General features: G+C 34.4%; 1 protein-coding gene across 9 annotated transcripts in view; it reads left to right on the top strand.

The window, feature by feature from the left end:
• Positions 1–21582, top strand: part of Rfx3 (regulatory factor X3) — a 246510-nt gene that overhangs the window by 198908 nt on the left and 26020 nt on the right. For all 9 annotated transcript variants that reach the window (XM_090329712.1, XM_090329716.1, XM_090329714.1 and 6 more), the window contains 7 exons: positions 6477–6598; positions 8148–8260; positions 12832–12947; positions 13425–13579; positions 17551–17648; positions 19640–19789; positions 20566–20774. In XM_090329712.1, coding sequence (XP_090185838.1) covers positions 6477–6598; positions 8148–8260; positions 12832–12947; positions 13425–13579; positions 17551–17648; positions 19640–19789; positions 20566–20774 — 963 coding nt within the window. The remainder of the gene's footprint in view (positions 1–6476; positions 6599–8147; positions 8261–12831; positions 12948–13424; positions 13580–17550; positions 17649–19639; positions 19790–20565; positions 20775–21582) is intronic.

Here is a 21582-nt window from a genome sequence, read left to right as displayed (position 1 = left end):
CAGGAGTCATTCTAAATATTTTAAAATATATTTGTGGTTTCTTCAACAAATGCTTATACCTGTTTGACACAAAATATAGAATCACATCTATATGGTATCACAAGTTTGTCACATGTTAGGACTGAGAGGATAAGACCAACTCATCTTCTCAAAAATAAAATGAAAGTTGATAAAATAGAGATTATCCATGGTCATATAGCAATTTGGAGAAGAGCACAATCTTCTTGTCTATATTGTTGGGAAACTTTTATCTTCCAAAAGTAAGATAGCCCAACATGAAAAGATGGAGATGAGCACATTTCAATTAAATGTTGACACATGCCACTTACTACTTATTTACCTGCCCTATCAACAAAAGTTTCATTCATAAACTTAATGGTATACTGAGGAACAAATTTTTGGTGGAAAGATTGTATATAAAAGACTTTTTGGCTAGGCACTGGCAACTCTTTTTTTGTGTGTGTCTGTCCTTGGGGCTTGAAATCTGGGCCTATCATTGATTTTTTTCTTTGATCTTGAGCCCTTTTCTCAAGACTTACACTAACCCACTTTGAGCCATAGCTCTACTCCTGGCTTTTTGATAGTTCGTTGCAAATAAGTCACTGACTTTCCGCCTCCTGAGAAAGCTATGATTACAGGCCTCTTCTAATGCCATTCTTTGCACCTAAGACGTCACTGACCAGATTGCTTATTGAATGAATGAATACATCATTCATTCTAATCAGCAACTTCCTGCTACTTTCTCTGCGGAAATTAATATAGCTACTCCATTTGAATTTGTTTTTTCTCTTTTCCTTTCTAAAGTTTAGGTATATAGCTAATGAAGAAACAACTATTTTCATATTGCAAAAAAGAGTTAAAAGGTTGTAATCATATGACTGATTATCAAGGTTGATGTCAGAAATCATGAGTTAAGCATTTAATGTGATATCCAAGCTCAATTACTGAAAACATTGATTTAGTCTAAAAGAGTAAGCTTTTCACATTCAGCATTTCTTTCTGAACCTTTCATATTCATATTACTGGGTTCACTTCAGACATCAAGTAACCTAAAGACTTTCTGACCTAATTTTTCCAAAATGGGTTAGCAGATAGCAATGGAATATTCTATCTCTAATCCTAAATGTTAGATCACTTTTTCTTTGTTCAACAGAAATAAAAAGCTGGGCAACAATGACTCATGCCTATAATCCTAGCTATTCAGGAGGCTGAAATCTGAGGATCACGTTTCAAAGCCAGCCTAGGCACAAAAGCCAATGAAATTCCAATTTACCACCAGAAAACCAGAAGTGTCCAGATTTCAAGCTCTACGACCAATCAATAATGATAATGACAATAATAATAATAGTAGAAATAAAATAAGTATTTTGTTTGAAATTGCAACCACAGTAAGAACAGATGCCTCTAATTCCATATTTTTAATTTTTCATAAACATTTTTCAGCTTCTTTTTTAAATAGTAATTCTTTTTTATTCAAAATAAGCACGTTACACTGATTGGTCCCATATCTCTGCAGATACACACTAATGTTTTTAATTCCTTCTTTTTCTTTTTTTGCCAGTCCTGGGACCTGAACTCAGGGCCTCAGCACTGTCCTTGGGCTTTTCCAAGAATAGAGGTCTACCACTTGAGCCACAGTACCACTTCTGGCTTGTTCTATGTATGTGGTACCTAGGAATCGAGCCTTGGTCTTCATGTATGCTCAGCAAGTACTTTTACCACTAAGCCAAAGTCCTGGCCCTGTCTTTAAATTTTTTTTAATTTATTTTAATGTATAGAGGGTTTACAATTATATTCACCAGATAGAAGGTGCATTATTTCTCAAACATTGATATCCCTTCTCATGTTTTTGTCCCCATTTTCCTCCCCCAACCCCCCCAAACTCTTTTTCAGCTTCTTTTAAAGACATTTTGAAAATTTTCATTTAGTGTAATGAAATCTTTCCTCTTGATTACATGCCATGAATGTGATGATAAATACATACTTTTTTAAATCTCCCAATGAACTGTTTTAGTATCTGTGCCTATAAGATAGACAGAATATTGCATTTACAGTAGAGTTACAGCTGTCCCAAGTCATAAGTAACAGTTCTAGCTAACCTCATGGGGAAAGAGTCCCAGTAATTTTCCACATTTTCTGTGTTAGTGACAGGTTTCACACATACACTCAGCTATTAAAGCATTAGTGTATCTTTGATTTCTTAATCATTTACAACTTTAGTTCTTATTGCAAGCTGTTAAAATGATCATTTGCCTCTTACTGATTTTAAAAGCTAAGAACCATTTCTACCATTTTTGGTACAATGGTCTCTCCCAAGAGAATACACATACACACACACACACACACACACACACACACACACACAAACTAAGAATCTTCTTTGGACAAACTTAATTTAAAAATATTGAATTTATAATGCAAATAGGGGTACAGAGTGGGTAAAGCTCTTATGTACTAAAAAGTTCAGAGAGTTCAGTTTTTTAAAAGAAGATTCAACATAGAGATTTTGTTTATGAATGAAAAGCATGTTGACTTTTATAATTTAATATTTTATTATTATGAAGAGTATAGAGAAGCAGGAAAGGTAAAAGTTATATATTCAGTGCTAAGATGTCAGCTGAAATTCTAGAATTAAGATAATATAGAATTTTCATGTTAAGTCACTAAAATATTTAAAACATTCAATTATTGATTTATATTTTGCCTTTTTAAAATCATGTATCTACATCTTATCGTAAATAATAAGTATTTGCTGAATTTATATAATATATATTAAAAGTTAATGGTAGATAAAATGAAATATGTTATCTTGAACATTCATTCATTCATCCATCTATTTAAAGCTATGTATTGTATATTTGTATGGCCAAAATGGAATAAATTTTTGAAGGCTGTTTTCTAATTTTGTGGACTATATTTCCATAACATAGGCCAAGGGTATCTATACTGATAAAAACTTTTATAAACCAAGACTATAAACTCTACTTAAGGAACAATATCTTAACATGTATAATACAATTTAACACTCTATTACAGATTTGATGTGTAAATCTAAGGTGAGAGTGCATATTTGAATCTTATGGAATGCTACGTAGAGGTCTACATGCAATCATGTTTCAGAATGAACACTAGATTTCCTATGACTTTTTTTTCAAGAAGAATGAGCAGTTACAAGTTTGTTTAGCCTATATTTAATCTAATTATTCTGACTTCTTTATAAAAGCCATTCTGATCTGGGAACACTTTATCCCCTGAATGGGATGAAGATAAAGTATGTTTTCTTTAGACAATTTTCAAGAGAATGAACAGCTTTCTTAGTCTACTACGTCTGATGTCTAAGGAGTATAACCTAAGCAATAATCCAGTGCTAGCTGATTCAGTATGTGTAACCATGATGTGATTTATTATTTATAGCAGGAAGATCAAGTTAGCGCTTCTAGAAGGCCTTTCGTACTTAAAGGCTCCCATTAACCCCTTTGCTCACGAGCTGTGTTCCTGTCCGTCCTTGTGTCATTTTTCATAGCAAAAATCCTCCCAGACTTTGTTCCTATTCCTTTTTCTCAGGAAGCCCAATATAAGGTCTAGCTTACAGAGGCTCTTGTGTTAGCAGAGAAATGTACACATAGTGATTTGGCCTATCATTTAGCCAATCATTTGGCCAATCATTAGCCACCTTGATACCTTACTCTTAAGGTTACTGAAAAAGCCCTCATTGTCTAGTTCTGAGAATATGTTTTAGGTTCATTTTGTTTATCTCTATATCTTCCTTTTTCCCTGTATACTGGTTTTAATGCATTTTCTTTCTCCCACTTAGTATCTTCTAATTAATGTTTCCCACTCAATAGCATTTAGCATATAAAGTTTAATTCATTATGATTTTGTTTACATATTAAAATATTATCTCCTTCCTTTAGAAACTTAGATTGTCCATAATAATAACCCCATTGCTGTTTTCTTCAAGAAACAAATAATTTTGCATGTAGACTACAGGCTTGCTAAAGCGCTGTGTAGGTAGGTGGATTTATCCACTCTGTAGATACAGTATAAGAGGAATATATGTCATTTTTCAATTAAATTACCCTTATCCTTACTACTTATGCCTATTTTATTAGGCATTTTATAGGACACAGGTATGTAATCAAACTCAACAGGCCAATTCATAACTATCATAATCCCATAGTGAAGATTAATAAATTGGATCTGTAGGGAACACTTGTTTTTATCTTCTCCAGGTAAATTTTTCAATTACCTTAAGCCACCTTTGTTTGAATTTCATAAAGTGCAAAGCTCCATTTACTTTAAGTGAAGAAACATGAACAGTTTTAGGCTATTGTTTTCATGATATAAAATTTAATAGCTAAAAAGAAAGTCAGATGAAGTCAAATTAAAATTTGAATGAAGCCTGTGAATGTGCCTTAAGTGTCTGTGTGGCAAATTCAAGCACTGAAAAGAACAGCAAACAAGCAAGCAAGCAACCAACCAAACTTGAAAACTCCCTAAATGAAATAAGACTGCTAGCACAGAATGGTTAGGAAACTACTTTTCCTCACAAGTACACAAGATTCTTGCCACACAGTTTCTTTGATTCTCTTAAAATAATTCTGTAAAAAGTAGGAAAAATATCAGAAAAACATTCAGTTCTTCATAAATGACACTTTGAGCACACTACAATTCAAATTCTTCCATTCCCAGTATCTGGGTGTGTCTCAATTGACAAGAAATTTCTGGAAGGCTTTCGCATTTTATAAGAGTAGGCTGGATTTCTTTTATACTGTTAGAAAATAACAACCAATATTTTGTTGTTGAGGAAGTCCTCATGAAAATTATTCTCATAAAGATGAAATGTGTTGTTTCCTTTTATCCTCTTCATGCTCTGACTTCATTTTTGCTTTTACAATTGGTTTGTGGGATATTGTCACCTAAAAAACAACTGCAAATGTCTTTATAAAAAACTGCAAAGTGCAAGTGTTTTTAGTATATCCTGTTCATGTATTGAGGATATTAATACTCATAATAATTACTCATTGTTAACGACATTAATTGTACTTATTGTTGAATTAAGGCATTAACATAAGATTCAGATGTCTGTATGATGAGAAGAATAAGTTCTTTTGTTCATAAATGCAATTGAAAATAAGAAAAATGGAGGGACACATAAATAAAAATGATTATTGTATCTTATTGTTGATTTTACATTTGGGGGGATCTATCATCATCATCATCATCATTTTTTGCTGGTCTTGCAGTTTGAACTCAGGGTCTGAGCACTGTTCCTTAAGTTTCGTGCTCAAAGCTAGTTTTCTGTCACTTGAGCCACAGCTCTACTCTGGCTTTTTGGTAGTTTTACTACCTGGCAGTCAGCAAATTGCAGTCCTCAAATCTCAGCCTCCTGAGTAGCTAGGCTTACAGGTGTGAGCCACTGGCACCTGGCTTTCTTTCTATATTTTTATACAGAAATAAATTAAGTACAATCTCTTTAAGAGAAGAAATTCTAATTACTGCTTACATATTTTATACGTGCTTGCCCTAGGAAACATTCTTTGCTATTTGTGTGCTTTACTTGTCTTTCAAGGAATCTATTCTTGCCCTTCTGCTCATTTTTTTTTTATCACGTAGCATGGAAACTTCATAAAGCCAAAGAACTAGGAGCTAAAGATAAGTGGGTAATTCCTGATTACTTTGATACATTTTTTAATTCAGTCAAAGCTTCCTAAATAGATTGTTTGTATATTGCTACAAACTGATGTTTATAGATGACTGTGTTTACAGATGTGAATAACAACTATGGGAGATAAATGTATTGACTCATAGAGGCTTAGAAGATAGTATAATCATCTTGTAGAAGACTGGTCATATTTTAGAGATAATAATTACTGAAAGCTCTTCATAAAAATTTAAGTGTCAGCAAAAGGTCCTTGACCTTAGTACTAACTATAGCTCCTAGATCCATCGGCCACTAAAAAGTCTTTTTTTTTCCCCTCCAGTCCTGGGACTTGTACTCAGGGCCTGGGCACTGTCCTTGGGCACTTTTTGCTCAAGGCTAGTGCTCTGCCACTTGAGCCCAGCTCCACTTCTGGCTTTTTCTGAATATGTGGTACCAAGCAATCAAACCCAGGGCTTGATGCATGCTAGGCAAACACACTATACAACTAAGCTATGCTCCTGGCCCTATAACTAATTTTTTAAATGTGTATTAAATTATAAGCCTGGGCATCTTCCCAGCTGCTGTTCCAATAAGTATCTCATAATTCTTCCATTCCTAAGTACATTTTTGGATTTTCACAAATGAGTTTCCTCTTTATTGATCCTCCTACTTCACCTTTTTACAACTGAAAATTTGCTTAAAGACTGAAATTCTAGAACGGTTGCGAGACATCAAAGAAGCTAGACATGTTACATTCCTTGGTAGCGATTGGGGATTAATACAAATCAAAGGATAAATTAGTGTGTTGGTTTTTTCCCATCCATGTTTTTAGGTACAAGCCTATGCAGAAAGTGGATGGGGTTGCTGATGGCTTCACAGGAAGTGGTCAGCAGACAGGCACATCTGTTGAGCAGACCGTCATTGCCCAAAGTCAACATCATCAACAGTTTTTAGGTATGTTCACATATAATGCATAGTAGTTGCATTTAGGATTTTGAAGAAAGCAATGATATTTTTTTCTTCAGGTGTAATACCTCTTTACAGATATTAAATTCATACAACAAAATTTTTCTTGGTACCGAAACTGTGCACATTTTATCCTAATTGTAGTTCATCTCTATTTTCTCATTTTCTCGTGCTTATTTTTGAAATAGGTAATACTTGAAATTCATATAATTTACTGCTAAGACAATGTTCTCCAGAGGTAATATTAATTTGTTTTTATGATGAACGGGTAGTTGTGTTTACTTGCAGTGGTATATTCAAGTCCCCAAATACTTGTCATTTGCTGTGTGCAAAGTTACATACATAAAACTATCAGATTAGAAGAAAATATAGGAAAATTTTCATTAAGAGTAATTGATTGCAGCGCTTCCTCTTTTTGTAATTTTTTTCAATGATAAACATATTTCTCATAATCAGAAGTGTTAGGCAAACCAAAGGTTGTGCCTGTTTCATAGCCAAAAGGGTAAAAGTGAAAATTTAATTTTGACAACTTTTTTTTCCTACAGGGTAGCGTGCTATTTCCACTCAATAGACCAAGATGAGTAGATACCCCTATAAAGAATTATATACTTGTATCTAATTGCCAACAAAGACAGTTCATGTTGGTACTAAAGTTAGGCAGAATTTACTAAAATCCTTAAGTATATTCTTGCGGACTCCCAAGCTTTTATCAATCACATTATTTTTAGAATTCTGATTTATATTATTTTAAAATATTGGAGATATATTCTGGGCTATCATGAAATTAGAAAGAAATACTGTGGTGCAATTTAGATTCCATGTTTGGTTTTGAATGTGTATCCCCTTAATTGTCCAAAGCTAAGAACAGAAAGAGACGTCTGTATAAATTACAGCTTCATGATAGTAAGGCTAATGGAGATCCAGTGCCATGTGGAACAGCAGGCATCATAGTCCTCTGAAAGTGGGAGCTTAATGGGAAAGCGTGTTGATGTAGGCCTGTCAAACTCAAAAAGACCCTGTACCACAGCAGCCAATGTTATCTGCATGTTGTGAGAGATAACTTAGGTGCAGGACAACATCAGCCATCCCATAACATTAATGCTAAGTTTAGTGTTACTTTCATAGTTTCCTTTGTATTTATTCTATAATTGTTTCAGTTGGTGATTACATAAAAATATGAACACAATTAGCTTAAAGCTACATTTATTTTTATGACTTTAAATACATACCAGTAAAAATAGCTAAAATCAACCTGCAAGCTTGAGATAGCTTTAACCTGTGCTTTGTTATTTGTAATTAATTGCAGAGAAAATTGACTTTCTGCAAGGTTTTAAGTGTAGTCACTCTATATTCATGTATTTCCCCCATTGCAACTGAGTTTTGCTTCTAAAATATTAATTTTGAAAAGTCCTTGTTCTTTGGCTCTCTTATTTCTTAAAAAAAAATTCCTCTTCAGACATCTGAAATTCCCCCTCACTAGTCGTTAATCGACACCATCCACAATAGCTGTTTTTCTATTGTGTTGTCATGGTAACAGATGCATCCCGAGCACTTCCAGAGTTTGGAGAAGTAGAAATCTCTTCTCTGCCAGATGGTACTACCTTTGAGGATATCAAGTCACTACAGAGTCTTTATCGAGAGCACTGTGAGGTAAGTCTTTTCAGACATCATAACAAACACATTCTAAGCTTTGCCAGACAGACAGCTTGTTAAAACATATTACAAGCTTTTTTTCCTAGAGGACAGATGAAGTTAACACTAATTCTTTTGAACATTTCTTTGAGCATTAATAAACTCATTTTTTGTCTCAGCATGGAGAGGTGAGGATTACAGGAAAGTGAGAATCCATTTTATTCTGCATTTCTTAAGCCTGTCCTAATCTGAATCCTTTGATTCAACATTTCCACTTCTAGGTATTATCCTAAAAAATACTTACATATGGGTGACAAGACAAGTGTACAGGGAACTTGTATTATTTTAAATGCAAAATATTGAATTTAACTTCAATATTTAATAGGGAATTGGGTGAATTGAATGTATAGATTAGCAAATTATAATCAGAGAACAGAATGGAGCAAATGTGGGATTCAATATTATAGGAAAACTCAAGATGTAGAGCTGGGTGTGTGGCATATTATTATCTGAGTAGTAAAGAACCTCTCCAGAAAGAACAAGAAACACTAATGATAATTGCCTTTGAGATAGAGATTGGGAATCAGGAAAACAAGATTTACTCAGGGCCTTGCACATGCTAGACAAATACTCCAACACTGAGTCATGCCTCCAGCCTTCTTCTTCACTGGTTATTGTCTATTATTATTACTACTACTTCTACTACTATTTTGCCTAAATGCATACTTGGACCACAATGGCTTTTTATCTTTGTGAAGATGACAGGCCCTATGCTTTTATATCCATCTTTTCTCCTTTGAGATACACTCTTACTTTTTCTGCTCAGGCTAGCCTCAAACTGTGATCCGCCCTTTCTCACCCTCTCAAGTAGCAAGATTTACAGGGATGCCCACCAGTGCCCAGCTGAGACTCAGTTATTTTTTTTTGCCAGACCTGGGACTTGAACTCAGGTCTTGGGCACTGTCCTTGAGTTTTTCTCAAGGCTAGCACTCTACTTTTGAGCCACAGCACCACTTCCAGCTTTTACTGTGTATGTGGTACAAAGGAATCGAACCCAGGGTTTCGTGCAGTAGGTCATGCTCCCAGCCCTAGTTATTTTTTTAATAGAGCATTTTACTCTTGTTTTAAGCCATGAATGTATATCCTATTGAGAATAATGTCTAAGGGATTTAGTTATTTTTTCCAGAGACAATAAGGCTCTAACTTTGTTTAGTTCATTCACTAACTAAGGCATCTCCTTAGTTTTTGGACCCCTACTCCTATTTTCCCTCCTATGGGAAATAGGAGAAAATACTACTCTGGCCTTTCTCCATGCCCAGAGTATTACCGCTCCTAAGGCTGGTAGAAAAGGATCGTGGATTACACAGTTTCTTAAGTGCCTCTCCTTTTGAAAGAGGATTCTATTTATAATTTAAGTAGCTTAATTCCAAAGATATTTGTGATCTGCTAGGAAGTTAAAGGTTATCTTTTGGGTTTCTAGGGACATCCTTGCTGCTAACAATACAGTAAGTGATAAAGAATTTCACCTCATAATAAGGGCATATTTTTTCCCGTTCTAGAAATAAGAATGACTTGAATGAATCTAAGTTCATGTTAAGGATGCTAGGTTATTAATAGCCAAAGGAACAGTCTCTCTTTTCTAATATCACATATACAAAAGTGTGCTCTAACATGCCCTACCTGTTCTAAGCATTTTCTTAGCATGATGAAAGCCATTTGTTGTTTATTTCCTACTGAATTCTGTGCTTTCCCCAATATTGAAGGATTTCTGAATCTTCCATGTGTGTGTGTGTGTGTGTGTGTGTGTGTGTGTGTGTGTGTGTGTGTATGGAAGCCTATGTTCTGTCATCATATTCAATAAAAATTTATATACAAAGATTTTTCTAAACTTTTTCATTTGTCTGTGTTCACATGAACCCTGCATAAGCATGCCAAGTTCATTCGAATATAATTTGGACTTTTTAAAGCTTTTCTTTTAGAATATAAGTTTTCATATGATTATCTACATTGCTAGATTAAGAAGTAAGATTATCCTAAGTAACAAACTCAAGGTTAAGATATTCTTTAAATTATAAAATTTTCATGAGCATACCAATTGTTAGGAATAGAATATATTTACTGTACAAACTGACAGGGACATCTATAATAATTGGAGTAGGACATGATGATCTGTAAAATGACCTTCCTTACCTTATAAATGTAACTGAAAACCCTTTATATTTAACCCTGACATAAATTTTTTAAGGAACAAAAGAATGACCCTCCTTATTTCAAAGTTACCATGTCTCTGCCATCTTTAATGAGGTACAGCAGTCTATGTGAAAAAACAAAATTCAAATATTTTTTTCCTGTCAACCTTTCAAAGTTTTTTTAAATACAGTGCCTGAATCTCATATCCAATCCTGTAATCATTTACCCTAAGCAAGGACATATGCTTTATTTTACTTTATAAATGTGTATATATTTTAGTGTGAACCTAGGTAATGGACAAACAAATGATACTATGTCTTATTCACTTGTAAACTTCATCAACTAGATGGGTGTAGAAGTTTTAATGAATTTAAGATGCACTGAAATTCCCTTCTTTACTTGTTTGAAAGACTCATAACTTACCAGTTATACTATTAAATACAACCAGTTCATAAATTTATAATCCCAGTTTTCAGAAGGCCAAGGCAGAAAGATTCCAAGCTTAAGGTCAGCTAAGGCTCTGGGGTACATAGTCAACTCCTTGTCATTGGCTCCTTTTACTTGTGCCCCTAAGGAATATTATGAGGTGATTCTGATCCTGGCTTTTTAAAAACTGTTGATAGCATTTAACATAAAATGCCAAATAATTATATAATTTTCACATGGAAGCAATAGAAATGAGCTAAAAATTATTGTTACAATTTAATGCTAATGCATTACCATTTTGAAATATAAGCTCTGTGAAAAATATGAATGATTGATTAATTTTCCATCTTTTTTGTCCCAAATCATTGAGATGTTAAGTGTTATCAAAGAAATACTGCAAAAAGTTTATAGTAGTTATTATAACATTTATTTTATTTTTGTTTGGTTTGTTTTTCGGTGATACTGGAGTTTGCCTTATACTTGCTAGGCAGACATTCTATCACTTGAGTCAAGCCTCCAGCCCATTTTCTGTACTAAGTTTTACTTCGTGCCTGAACTGTGATTTGTCTGTTTTAGGTCTTATTTTGTAAGAGGTGCATTCATTCTTTCTACTGGCATAGAATCTTATATATATTTTTGCCCAGGCTACCACAGAAGCTCCGCCTCCCACATAGACTAAGATGAAAGGCACATGCCTGTTACACTCAGCTAGAATTTGAGAAAGGGGTTTTAACACACTTTTTTCCTACTCATTCTCCTAATAGCAGAGGATTACAGGCACAAGGCTTTGACACTCAGAAAACATATCTTCCTTTGTATGTTGAAAAGACAGTTGGTTATCATTAGAAATAGAAGTAATTGAGTAAATTTCCATTATTGTTTACTAATAAGTTCATTTGTAAGTCACTAAAATACAGTTTCATATCATTTTAGTATGTAAGTAATATGAACAAAACTTAGTTGATTTTAATTAATTTTTCACTTTCGGCCTAAAATGCAGTATGGTATAACTCCACATGGACACAATTTAGACATATTATTAAGTACTTTCATATGTTTCTTACTGAGTTTCTAAAGTGAAGGAGGCTTTTGTTTGTTTCAACAAGAAAATGCTATAGCTCTTGCTCCCATTTGCTGTATGGAGACCAAGAAATATTTTCCCTTTATTTTAATTCTACTTTTTCCAGTTTATTCTAAAATAAATCCTAGCCTGGCTCAGTAGCTCATGCCTGTAATCCTAGCTACTCAGGAGGCTGAGATTTCAGTATCAAAGTTCAAAGCCAGCCCAGGCACAAAAGGCCCTCAGACTCTTATCTCCAATTAACCTTTAGAAAATGAGAAGTGGGGACTGGCTGAAGGATAAGATGGTAGCCTTGAGCTAAAGAGCTCAGGGACAACGCCTAGGCCGAGGGGTAGGGTGGTAGCCTTGAGCTGAAGAGCTCAGGGACAGTGCTCAGGCTGAGTTCAAGCCCCATGACCCACAAAAAATAATAATAATAAAATAAAATAAATCCTTGCCCAAATCTTGAAAAAGTACTACACATAAATTATTATTTATCTCCAGTATTTTATTACTAAGATATTATGATATACTGTTGTTGACATTTTAATATGCATATAATGGGGAAATTATTACATTTGCCTTCTTTTTCTATGTCCTCAAAAGATGGTTTATTCTTATTGTAACATGCAAACAGTATAAATGAATTATTACTTGATTCATTTCCTTTGTTCTTACTAGGTCTTGCAGTTACTTATATTGCATCACATTTTAGAGTGGCCATGTTGTGATACTCTGTAGACAAACGTGTACAAGACCACCAGGGCAATTCTAGTGGAAGAGAAAGAGCAAATAGCATGACTCATATTGAGAAGGAAATGTAAATGACAAATTATGAGAGAACAGCTGGTGATAAAATAAGAGAATTAGGCAAAGTACAAGAAGTGTTATGATTTGACCATTTGTTTTTTAGGCAATATTGGATGTTGTTGTGAATCTTCAATTTAGCCTAATAGAAAAATTATGGCAAACATTCTGGCGCTATTCTCCCTCAACTCCAGCTGATGGCACTACCATTACCGAATCAAGGTCAGAATCAATATACTTTTCCAGTTGATTTTCATAGCTGAGTAGATGTCCTAGCTAGTACATTAGAGATATGTATACCAGTTGTGAACCTTATCTGATAACATTACTGTGAGGAGACTGATAATTTTGGCCATTCTAGAAGTAAATCACAAACTGCTCTCTTGAGATGTCAGTGTATGTAAAGCTCCCATTTTATTGATTTGGGGGACTACAGTATAGCTGTTTCTTCTTCTTGGAATGACTTATATCTGTCTTTTCAGACCATCAGGAAATATAAATGTGCATAGGCAGCTCTGGGGGAGTGTTTTCTCTCTATATATATGTTTATATATATATACATATATATCCAGCCATGTGGCACCCGTGCAATGATGGTGTAGTTCTGATCTCAATAATCTTTGATAAACTATTTTTAAAGTCCATTTCTTTTTTATCCTCATTTGCCATCTATTCATTTGCTACATTTATTCACACCAGCAATCTGAGTGAAATAGAAAGTCGACTTCCGAAAGCAAAGCTGATAACTCTGTGCAAACATGAGTCTATCCTGAAATGGATGTGTAACTGTGACCATGGGATGTACCAGGCTTTGGTGGAGATTCTCATCCCCGACGTCCTTAGACCTATTCCTAGTAAGTTAAATGCAGACGACTATGGATGCTTTTGTTCTCATAATACCGCCCAGAAAAGTTTGGGGAAGTGACGGTTACAATCTGGAATGATCCTAACTTCATTTAAATTTTGTCAAATAGAACACATGCAACAAAGAATATTGTATGAAATCAACCTAGAGGAAAAATATATATATATATATAGTAAAGCAAAGCAATGACCTGTATTCTAGTCTTTCAGTTTCCTTTTGAATAATAAAATATCCAATCTATTTATGTGAGAGCCCCAGTGAATTAATTGCAGGAACATCCCTAAGTTAATCAACCATGAAAAATTAACTCCACCCAAGTCCCTTTTATATAGTCAAAAAATTGTTGAAATCTACAATGTAGCCCATTTGTTTTATAGTTGCTTTTGATTTTAGAGGAGTTTTTATTGGTTGGAGTTGGATTCATTTATGAAACCAGTTACCAATATCATGTTAAAAGTGACAAATTCTATTTCTATTTGCAGTAATGGCTTACTGACATGTTAATAAAAAGGTCTAGATAAGTATACAAATACCATATCCCTACTATGAAGCAAATGGGAATTACATAGTTTAGATTTCCTTTTTAATTGATTGTGCTTTTAAAACTACTTTCTACCAGGGCCTGAAGTTTGGCCTAGTGGTAGAGTGCTTGCCTAGCATGCACAAAGACCCAGATTCGATTCCTTGGTACCACATACATAAAAAAAAGCCAGAAGTGGTGCTGAGGCTCAAGTGGTAGAGCTCTAGCCTTGAGAAAATCCAAGGACAGTGCTCAAGCCCTGAGCTCAAGCCCCAGGACTGGCAAAAAAAAACAAAAACAAAAACAAAAACTACCTTCTAGCAAACAGAACTCTCACTATAAACTGCTACTGCAAATACTATTTGAAAACAGTTGAAACTTTCTTGTACCCACAACTGTATGAGTTCAGACTAGTGAAATTAAGGAAACACAATAGTTTTATTCTATATTAACATTAATAAAGTAAAATTGGCCTTTTACCTTGTGAAATTGAATAGTATGTACTTCAAATAAATTATGTACAGAATTCTGCTGAAGTATTCCAGAGAATATATAAATAGAATTTAATCGAAGAGGAAGGTGTTGGCATATGTATGTTTATACCCTTTTTCTAAATAACATGACAGTGGAATTTGTAATTTTTTACATATTTTCCATTGTCTTAAGTATAAGCTAATACATATTTGCATATGATTTTGACGAACACATCATTTATGGAGCAATAGGTCTTAGAAGTAGAAGTGCTAATGTGTTCCTCTCCTGTTTATCTGCACCAAGTTCCCTGACTAAATATTGATGAAAATGATTTCATCATAGAAAATTTATTTATGCAAATTCTCTACTGGTTTATGTTCCAGAATCTGATTTTCTCTGTTACCCACTTGTTCCCTGTGCTCTGAGTGATCATCTGTAGAGATGTTTAAAAGGAGCTGCATAGGGTAACTCATTATCCTATGACATTTGCCACCCATGTGTGTCTTCTCATGAGACACAAGAAGAGATGTCAGTGAGGTCTTTCTTTTCTGAGGCAAATCAACAGCATTAATATTCATTATACAATTCTGAATTTTTTAGCTTTTGTATTAGCATCGTAAGACTTTAACTTGTGAACAGTTAACGGTTCCTTATTCTAAATATCAGTTTTAGTTGACTTTAAGTCTCAGAATTTGAAGTACAAAATACACTTACTTTTTGTCTTTTGCACATTTTAATTTGTAAAACTGTGTATTTTGTCAAGTAATTTGTCTCTACACTCAGCAGAAAACTCAACAGTTTTATATCTTTGAAATTTGAAGATGCATTAATGTACTACCCTACAAAGGAAAATTGGAAATTTAATTCCCCACTCTATAATGAGGCTTACATAAAAGTACACTATAAAATCAGTTCAGATAGCTATCATTGAGTTTACATGCATTTCAATACTAATATTGAGCAGGCTGAGGCAAGTCAGCAGTAGAATCGATTTCACCTTCTAAACCATCCATTTATGAGTCTTTACAAGTTGTCAGATTCGATCTGCACAATTTTGATCTTACACGAATGCTTATATAGAGAGCAAACTTCATTTTATTTTTTAAAGTTCTATTTTCCTGACTACTACCAGTTTCTGTCCAGATGGGATTTCTTTTTTTAGCAAAAAAGAAGTCTTCACATCACACTAATTTAAAGTCAGCTTGAAGTTACTATATTCTAAAATACATATATCTGAAAACGAAAAAAAAAATTAAGTGTGAAATACTATATAAGAACTTAACTCATAACACCAAAATGGACAATTAGAAGTATATTTAAATGTGTCCCAGAATATCATGTAGTGCACAATTTTTTAATATGTAACTAATTAATATGCATAATATAATATTTTTAAATCTCCTTTGCATAATTTGTATAAGTAAAACAAGGTCCAAGTTGACATTTTTAATATTCAGGCTTTGGGGGAGGGCTCAGATTAAGTAATAATAGAAAAAAATAGAATGTGTGAATTAACAAATAGACTCTTGATCAGACTGTTACTAAGCTTCAAAAATTGTTAGTTTTTTTTCACTCTTTTTCATTTCCATCCATGCCTGCGCTCCATGGTTCGAGTACATAGCACAACAGAAAGATATTTTCTTTCTTTTTTCTTTTATGGCTAGTATGGGAAGTTTTGGAGACTTCAAAGGCTTTGTTCTCAGGAAATTCTGATTCAGCGTGTCCAATTCTCATGGCATAGAGTTTACTGACATGTTTTATTCCAATGATATTAGATCATTTGAATCTTTTCTATCATTTAACCAGCCAATAAATTTAGCTGTTTTTATAACTGCAGCAGTAAAATTCATATCCATTACAAATACTTAGAGTAAGCTAAATCATTTCTAAAACATGTTTTGACAAAAAAACATAGGAGCATGTCAGACTCCCTTGATCACAGAAAAAAAAACAATGTATTATTAACATTAAATTCTCAGGAGCAGTTGGCCAAAAAAATGTAATTTCTTTGTTTCTTATAATAAAGTACAGACTTTTGACATATGCTGTTTTGTAGCAAACCTGCAGAGATGAATGTATTGCTGTGAGTACTTCAGATATTTATTAATAAATAAGATATACAACCAACTCATGGACTGAGTTGTTGCGTACCATCAGTAAGCAGATTCCTTACTGTAAAAATAATCACAGCTATCAGTAATAACTAAAGGTATTTCTAAGCATTTTATGACCACCAGCCAATTCTTTTCATGGGGCTTATGCCCATTTCAAATTTTAGCAAACATATGAAGTATGTAAAATGAACCATTTTAGAACTAGCTTAGGGACAAGGGTGTCTGTGGCAGCAGTTTCATCACACTGATCTTTTATCTCTACCTATCAAGTGAAGTGGGAAATTGTAATTCAAATTTTTCATGTTGGACAACTTTATTTTTTACTTCAACAAGAAAGACATACTCTGATTCATGGGCTCCAGTATAAATAGCTACCTAGAAGCAGAGGGGGGGGGGGGAAACCTCTGTGCTATATATCATTTTAATTAAAGTTGTGAAACTAGATTAAGAAATCAATTAATCAAAGTGAAGAATTTGTAAAGAAAATGTTTAGCCCATAATCACAAAGCTATCAATGAAAAGAAAGTTATTCCAAAATAGAAAAATTCCTTAAGTATATTCACAACTGGTATATGTTGCTGTAACAAAAAATATGTATATTTTTATTTCCCAACAAAGTGTTATAAGCATCTGGAAAGAAAACAGCTTTAAAAGAACAAAAGTCCTTAATTCTCTAATGCTTAAGAAATTAAGTATAATTTAAAGTTTTGTAAATGAGAGCAGTGTAAATTCTCTTCTGTACTATATAAAATGTTATTATATGCATATGTTCCCTTATTCCACCATAAAGATTAATGGTGTTTGATTTCTTTCTCTTTTTGCTATCCTCTTATTTTTTTTTTTATCATATAGGTGCCTTGACCCAAGCCATTCGAAATTTTGCAAAAAGCCTTGAAGGTTGGCTTTCCAATGCCATGAACAATATTCCACAGAGAATGATACAAACCAAGGTATACTTCATAACTTGCTTCTTTTTTTCCATTTAAGAAGCCAGTTCTTCAAACAAATAATTATCTCACAATATATCAGTGTATAATAGCAATGTAGCATATTACACACACACACACACACACACACACACACACACAATTTCATCTATAATCAGTAATGACTATTGTGGTAGAGATCAAAATATCTAGGTTCAAATATTACCCCTTTAAAAGTTTTTAATAATCTTGAGCAATCTTTTTAATATCTTTAAAGCTTAATGTGTGTTTAATAAATGCCTGTGATCATTGAACATGATAATATGTGAGATAGTAACCCCACATTTGGCATGTAGTATGTACTAGATTAATATAAACCACAGAATGGAAAGCCATATGAAACCCTTTTTGGAGGGTAGGTGAGCTTGTCTCCAACTTGCAAATAGCCCTTAAACATCCCACTATTAACATAGATCATAGATCATTATTTGCCAGTGAAAACATTCTATTAGTGAACAAGCTGAGTTTCCTGCTACTTGCTTCTTTATGTGCATGAAAAATTTGCGGGTCTGTAGGAATAGTTGCAATAGCAAATGTAGTGGTTTTGTTTTTAACATTTTAAAGCATTTTGATCTACTGTGTAACAGTGTTGTGTGTGTGTGTGTGCATGCGTGTGCAATGGTGCACGTGCTTGCACGTGTGTGTGTGTGTGTAGTATGGTTGTTCTTGTTTTAATGTCTTTCAACATATAGAAAGAAACAAATGCTATATTCCAGTAGAAGGTATTGTTAGAGAGTGAACAAAGTGAAGAAAAACAAGGAGCAATGGTTAAGCATATAAGGGCTAACAATAGTGGGAAATCTTAGACATCTCATAGTCTGAAGGATAAAAGGCAAAAGCATGCCATTAGGAATCTTGAATCCCCTGCTTTGCATACAACTATCCCATGACTGTGATAGCCTTTAGAAAAACAAAAGTGAAGACGAGAGTTTTGGAAAATAAATAGTAGTTTGACCACTATTTTTTCATATCCTCTAGCTTCTAACAGTGCTTATAATTGGCCAACCCCCCTGGAAGATAGAGGGTAAAGGTGAGAGTTAGTAGATTCTATTCTGGTTAGTCTCTTGGTCAGAGCACAAAGGAAGATGAAAAGAGGCAAATGGAGATTTCCTGATTAGCCCATTTAAAAAGCCGGGCAAGGTGACTCATGCCTGTAATCCTATCTACTCCAGAGGCTGTTATCTGAGGATCAATCAAGGTTCAAAGCCAGCCCAGGCACAAAAGGACCTGAGACTCTTATCTCCAATTAAATTCTAGAAAATGGGAAGTGAGGTTTGGCTCAAGGGTAGGGCAGTGGCCTTGAGCTGAAGAGTTCAGGGACAATGCCCAGACTGAGTTCATGCTCCACGACCCACCAGAAAAAGGAAGCAAGGAAGGAATTTAAATTTCTGCTTGATGATCGTTGATAAATTTATTACCCATCAAAAACTATTAGTTCTCTAATTTTATCCCCAAATCATTCATTTTAAATGTTTAAAATGATACTGAATGATGGAGAGCTAGTATTTTTTTAATCTAATTAAAAACTATGACATAATATAATTTGCCTTTTGAAGTAAGAACAAATGTTTTATTGACCAAGTTCATAACTATCCTAAAAGAATCAAAACAAGAAATGAATGTTAACACATTTTCTACTTGCCTAGACAAAGTCTTTTGTGTATGTGTAGTTGAGGAGATACTTTCAGTACTGGCTTAATCAATGCTATACTCTGATGTCAAAAAATGTCTTGAGTTTTAATCTTGATTTCAGTATGCTCAAAAGGAAAATAATCTCTCATTTAAGAGATTTAAATCCTATAATTTTCAAGTAGACTCTTTCACCAAACCTATTTGAAATAAGAGTCAAAAGAAAGCACCTAACTTTGGCAAGGAAGAGAAGATTTGATGATTACACAGTGGTTTCATTTACTGGAGGAAAAAATACTCCCCAGTTTACTTGGGCTTTGCTACAGGTTGCCGCTGTAAGTGCCTTTGCCCAGACTCTGCGAAGATACACATCGCTCAATCACCTGGCTCAGGCAGCTCGAGCAGTGCTTCAGAACACTTCCCAGATCAACCAGATGCTCAATGACCTCAACCGTGTTGACTTTGCCAACGTCCAGGTACTCTGCCAAGGTCATTGCTATGTTTTGTAACTTTGAGGTACTTTGAACTCAGGTTTATTTATATGAAATTACATACATTTTCTATAGCAACTTATATGAAATTATATATATGTGATATATATTCATACATACGTAGACAGAGACAGACAGAAATTACTCTGGTTGCTAACCAGAACCAAAAGGAAAACTGCATAATCAAAAGTCTCGGCCAATAGCATGCTTACATTTATTCCAAAAAGCTTTTTATTGTTGGTTTCAATTGTGTGAATCCATTTACATTTGTAGCTTTGCTTTGTGATTTCTGTCTCCAGCCCATAAACTTACATGGCATGTACTTCTACTTAGACCCATTCATTTTTCTTTTTTGGCTTCATCTTGAGGGATCACGTTTGGCCAATTGAATCTATTTGTCCAACTAACTTACTCTAAATTCTCTCCAATGATGTGATTCTAAAGTTTTACCTGATGAGAGAAGGGAAAGACAATATGAAAAGAGGAGGATGAAAAAGCTGCAGACTATAGGTTCAGTCATCCATTTTCCTCAAGTAATGGTCATCTTACCTGTCACATCAGTTTTTCACATGCCAGATGGACAAAGAGGAATATTAAACATCTAAACCTGAGGAATCTGGTTTTAACAACTGACAAGTAGTTACTGTCTGGATTCTTTAAACTCTCAGAAACATTTATTTTAAATTACGCCTTGTCTATGTGTTGACACTCCATGAAGAGACACATGGTTGAACTCCTTTGTTTTCTGTGACCTCTCCTAGGAGCAAGCTTCCTGGGTATGCCAGTGTGATGACAACATGGTTCAGAGACTAGAAACAGATTTCAAAATGACTCTTCAGCAGCAGAGCACACTGGAGCAGTGGGCCGCGTGGCTGGACAATGTGATGATGCAGGCACTGAAACCCTATGAAGGAAGGCCCAGTTTCCCTAAAGCTGCCAGACAGTTCTTGCTAAAATGGTCTTTCTACAGGTATTCCCCTCCTTCTCCCTCAGATTTCTTTCTATCTTAAAAGTGTGGAGGGGGGGAGAGGAAAGGGGCATGCACATGTGTGCATGTGCGCCCACGTGGTTTTTATAACCAAGAGGTAAGTTGGTAGAACCCCCTTGATAACTGTCTTCAACCCACCTTAAGGATTGCAGCATTGTGGGAATAAATCAGAAATTAGGGAAATTAACTTTCTGCTAGGAAAGAAAATTTTCTTGCTTGAATCCTCAGAATTCTTCAAATGAGCATATCTCAGATTCTGGTGTAGGCAATGTGTTCAGCAGCTGTCAGCCAAGAGATACAAGCCCTTCCTCTTATTTAGACCTTATTAAGAGCTTTATGAGGCATTCCTATTGTTCTTCTTTTGTTCTCTTCTGCATTGATTCTCAAAACTGCTCCCTGGACCATTACTGTCAAGTGCATATATGTTATAAACTCACCTTGTGAGGCTCCTCCCCACATGAATCATACTCCATGGAAGAGAACTTAACCTGCTTTGAAATTCTCTGGGCTATTCTGATGTACCCTCAGAGGCAACTAGTTAATTCTTCATTTTTTTTCACCTTACAATTGTTTTCAAACATGCTGCAAATCAGATATCAGAATTAATATTCTGATATTAGAAGGCATTTAGGAGGTACTTAAGATCTACTAAATAAAAATGGTTAGAGAAATGCCTATAATGCAGACCAGGAATTTGAAGTTTGCTTTCTCAAAGAAAAAATGGGAAAAAAAAAAAAAGACAACCACACAGATTCTTCTCAGTTCTTTTGATGCACAGCCAGTAACCCAG

Source organism: Megascapheus bottae, chromosome 3 (assembly GCF_031878675.1).
Source record: "Megascapheus bottae isolate mThoBot1 chromosome 3, mThoBot2.hap1, whole genome shotgun sequence".
In the NCBI taxonomy this organism is placed as follows: Eukaryota; Metazoa; Chordata; class Mammalia; order Rodentia; family Geomyidae; genus Megascapheus; species Megascapheus bottae.
The sequence above is the reverse complement of the archived record's forward strand: the minus strand, read 5'-3'. Positions and strand labels throughout refer to the sequence as shown.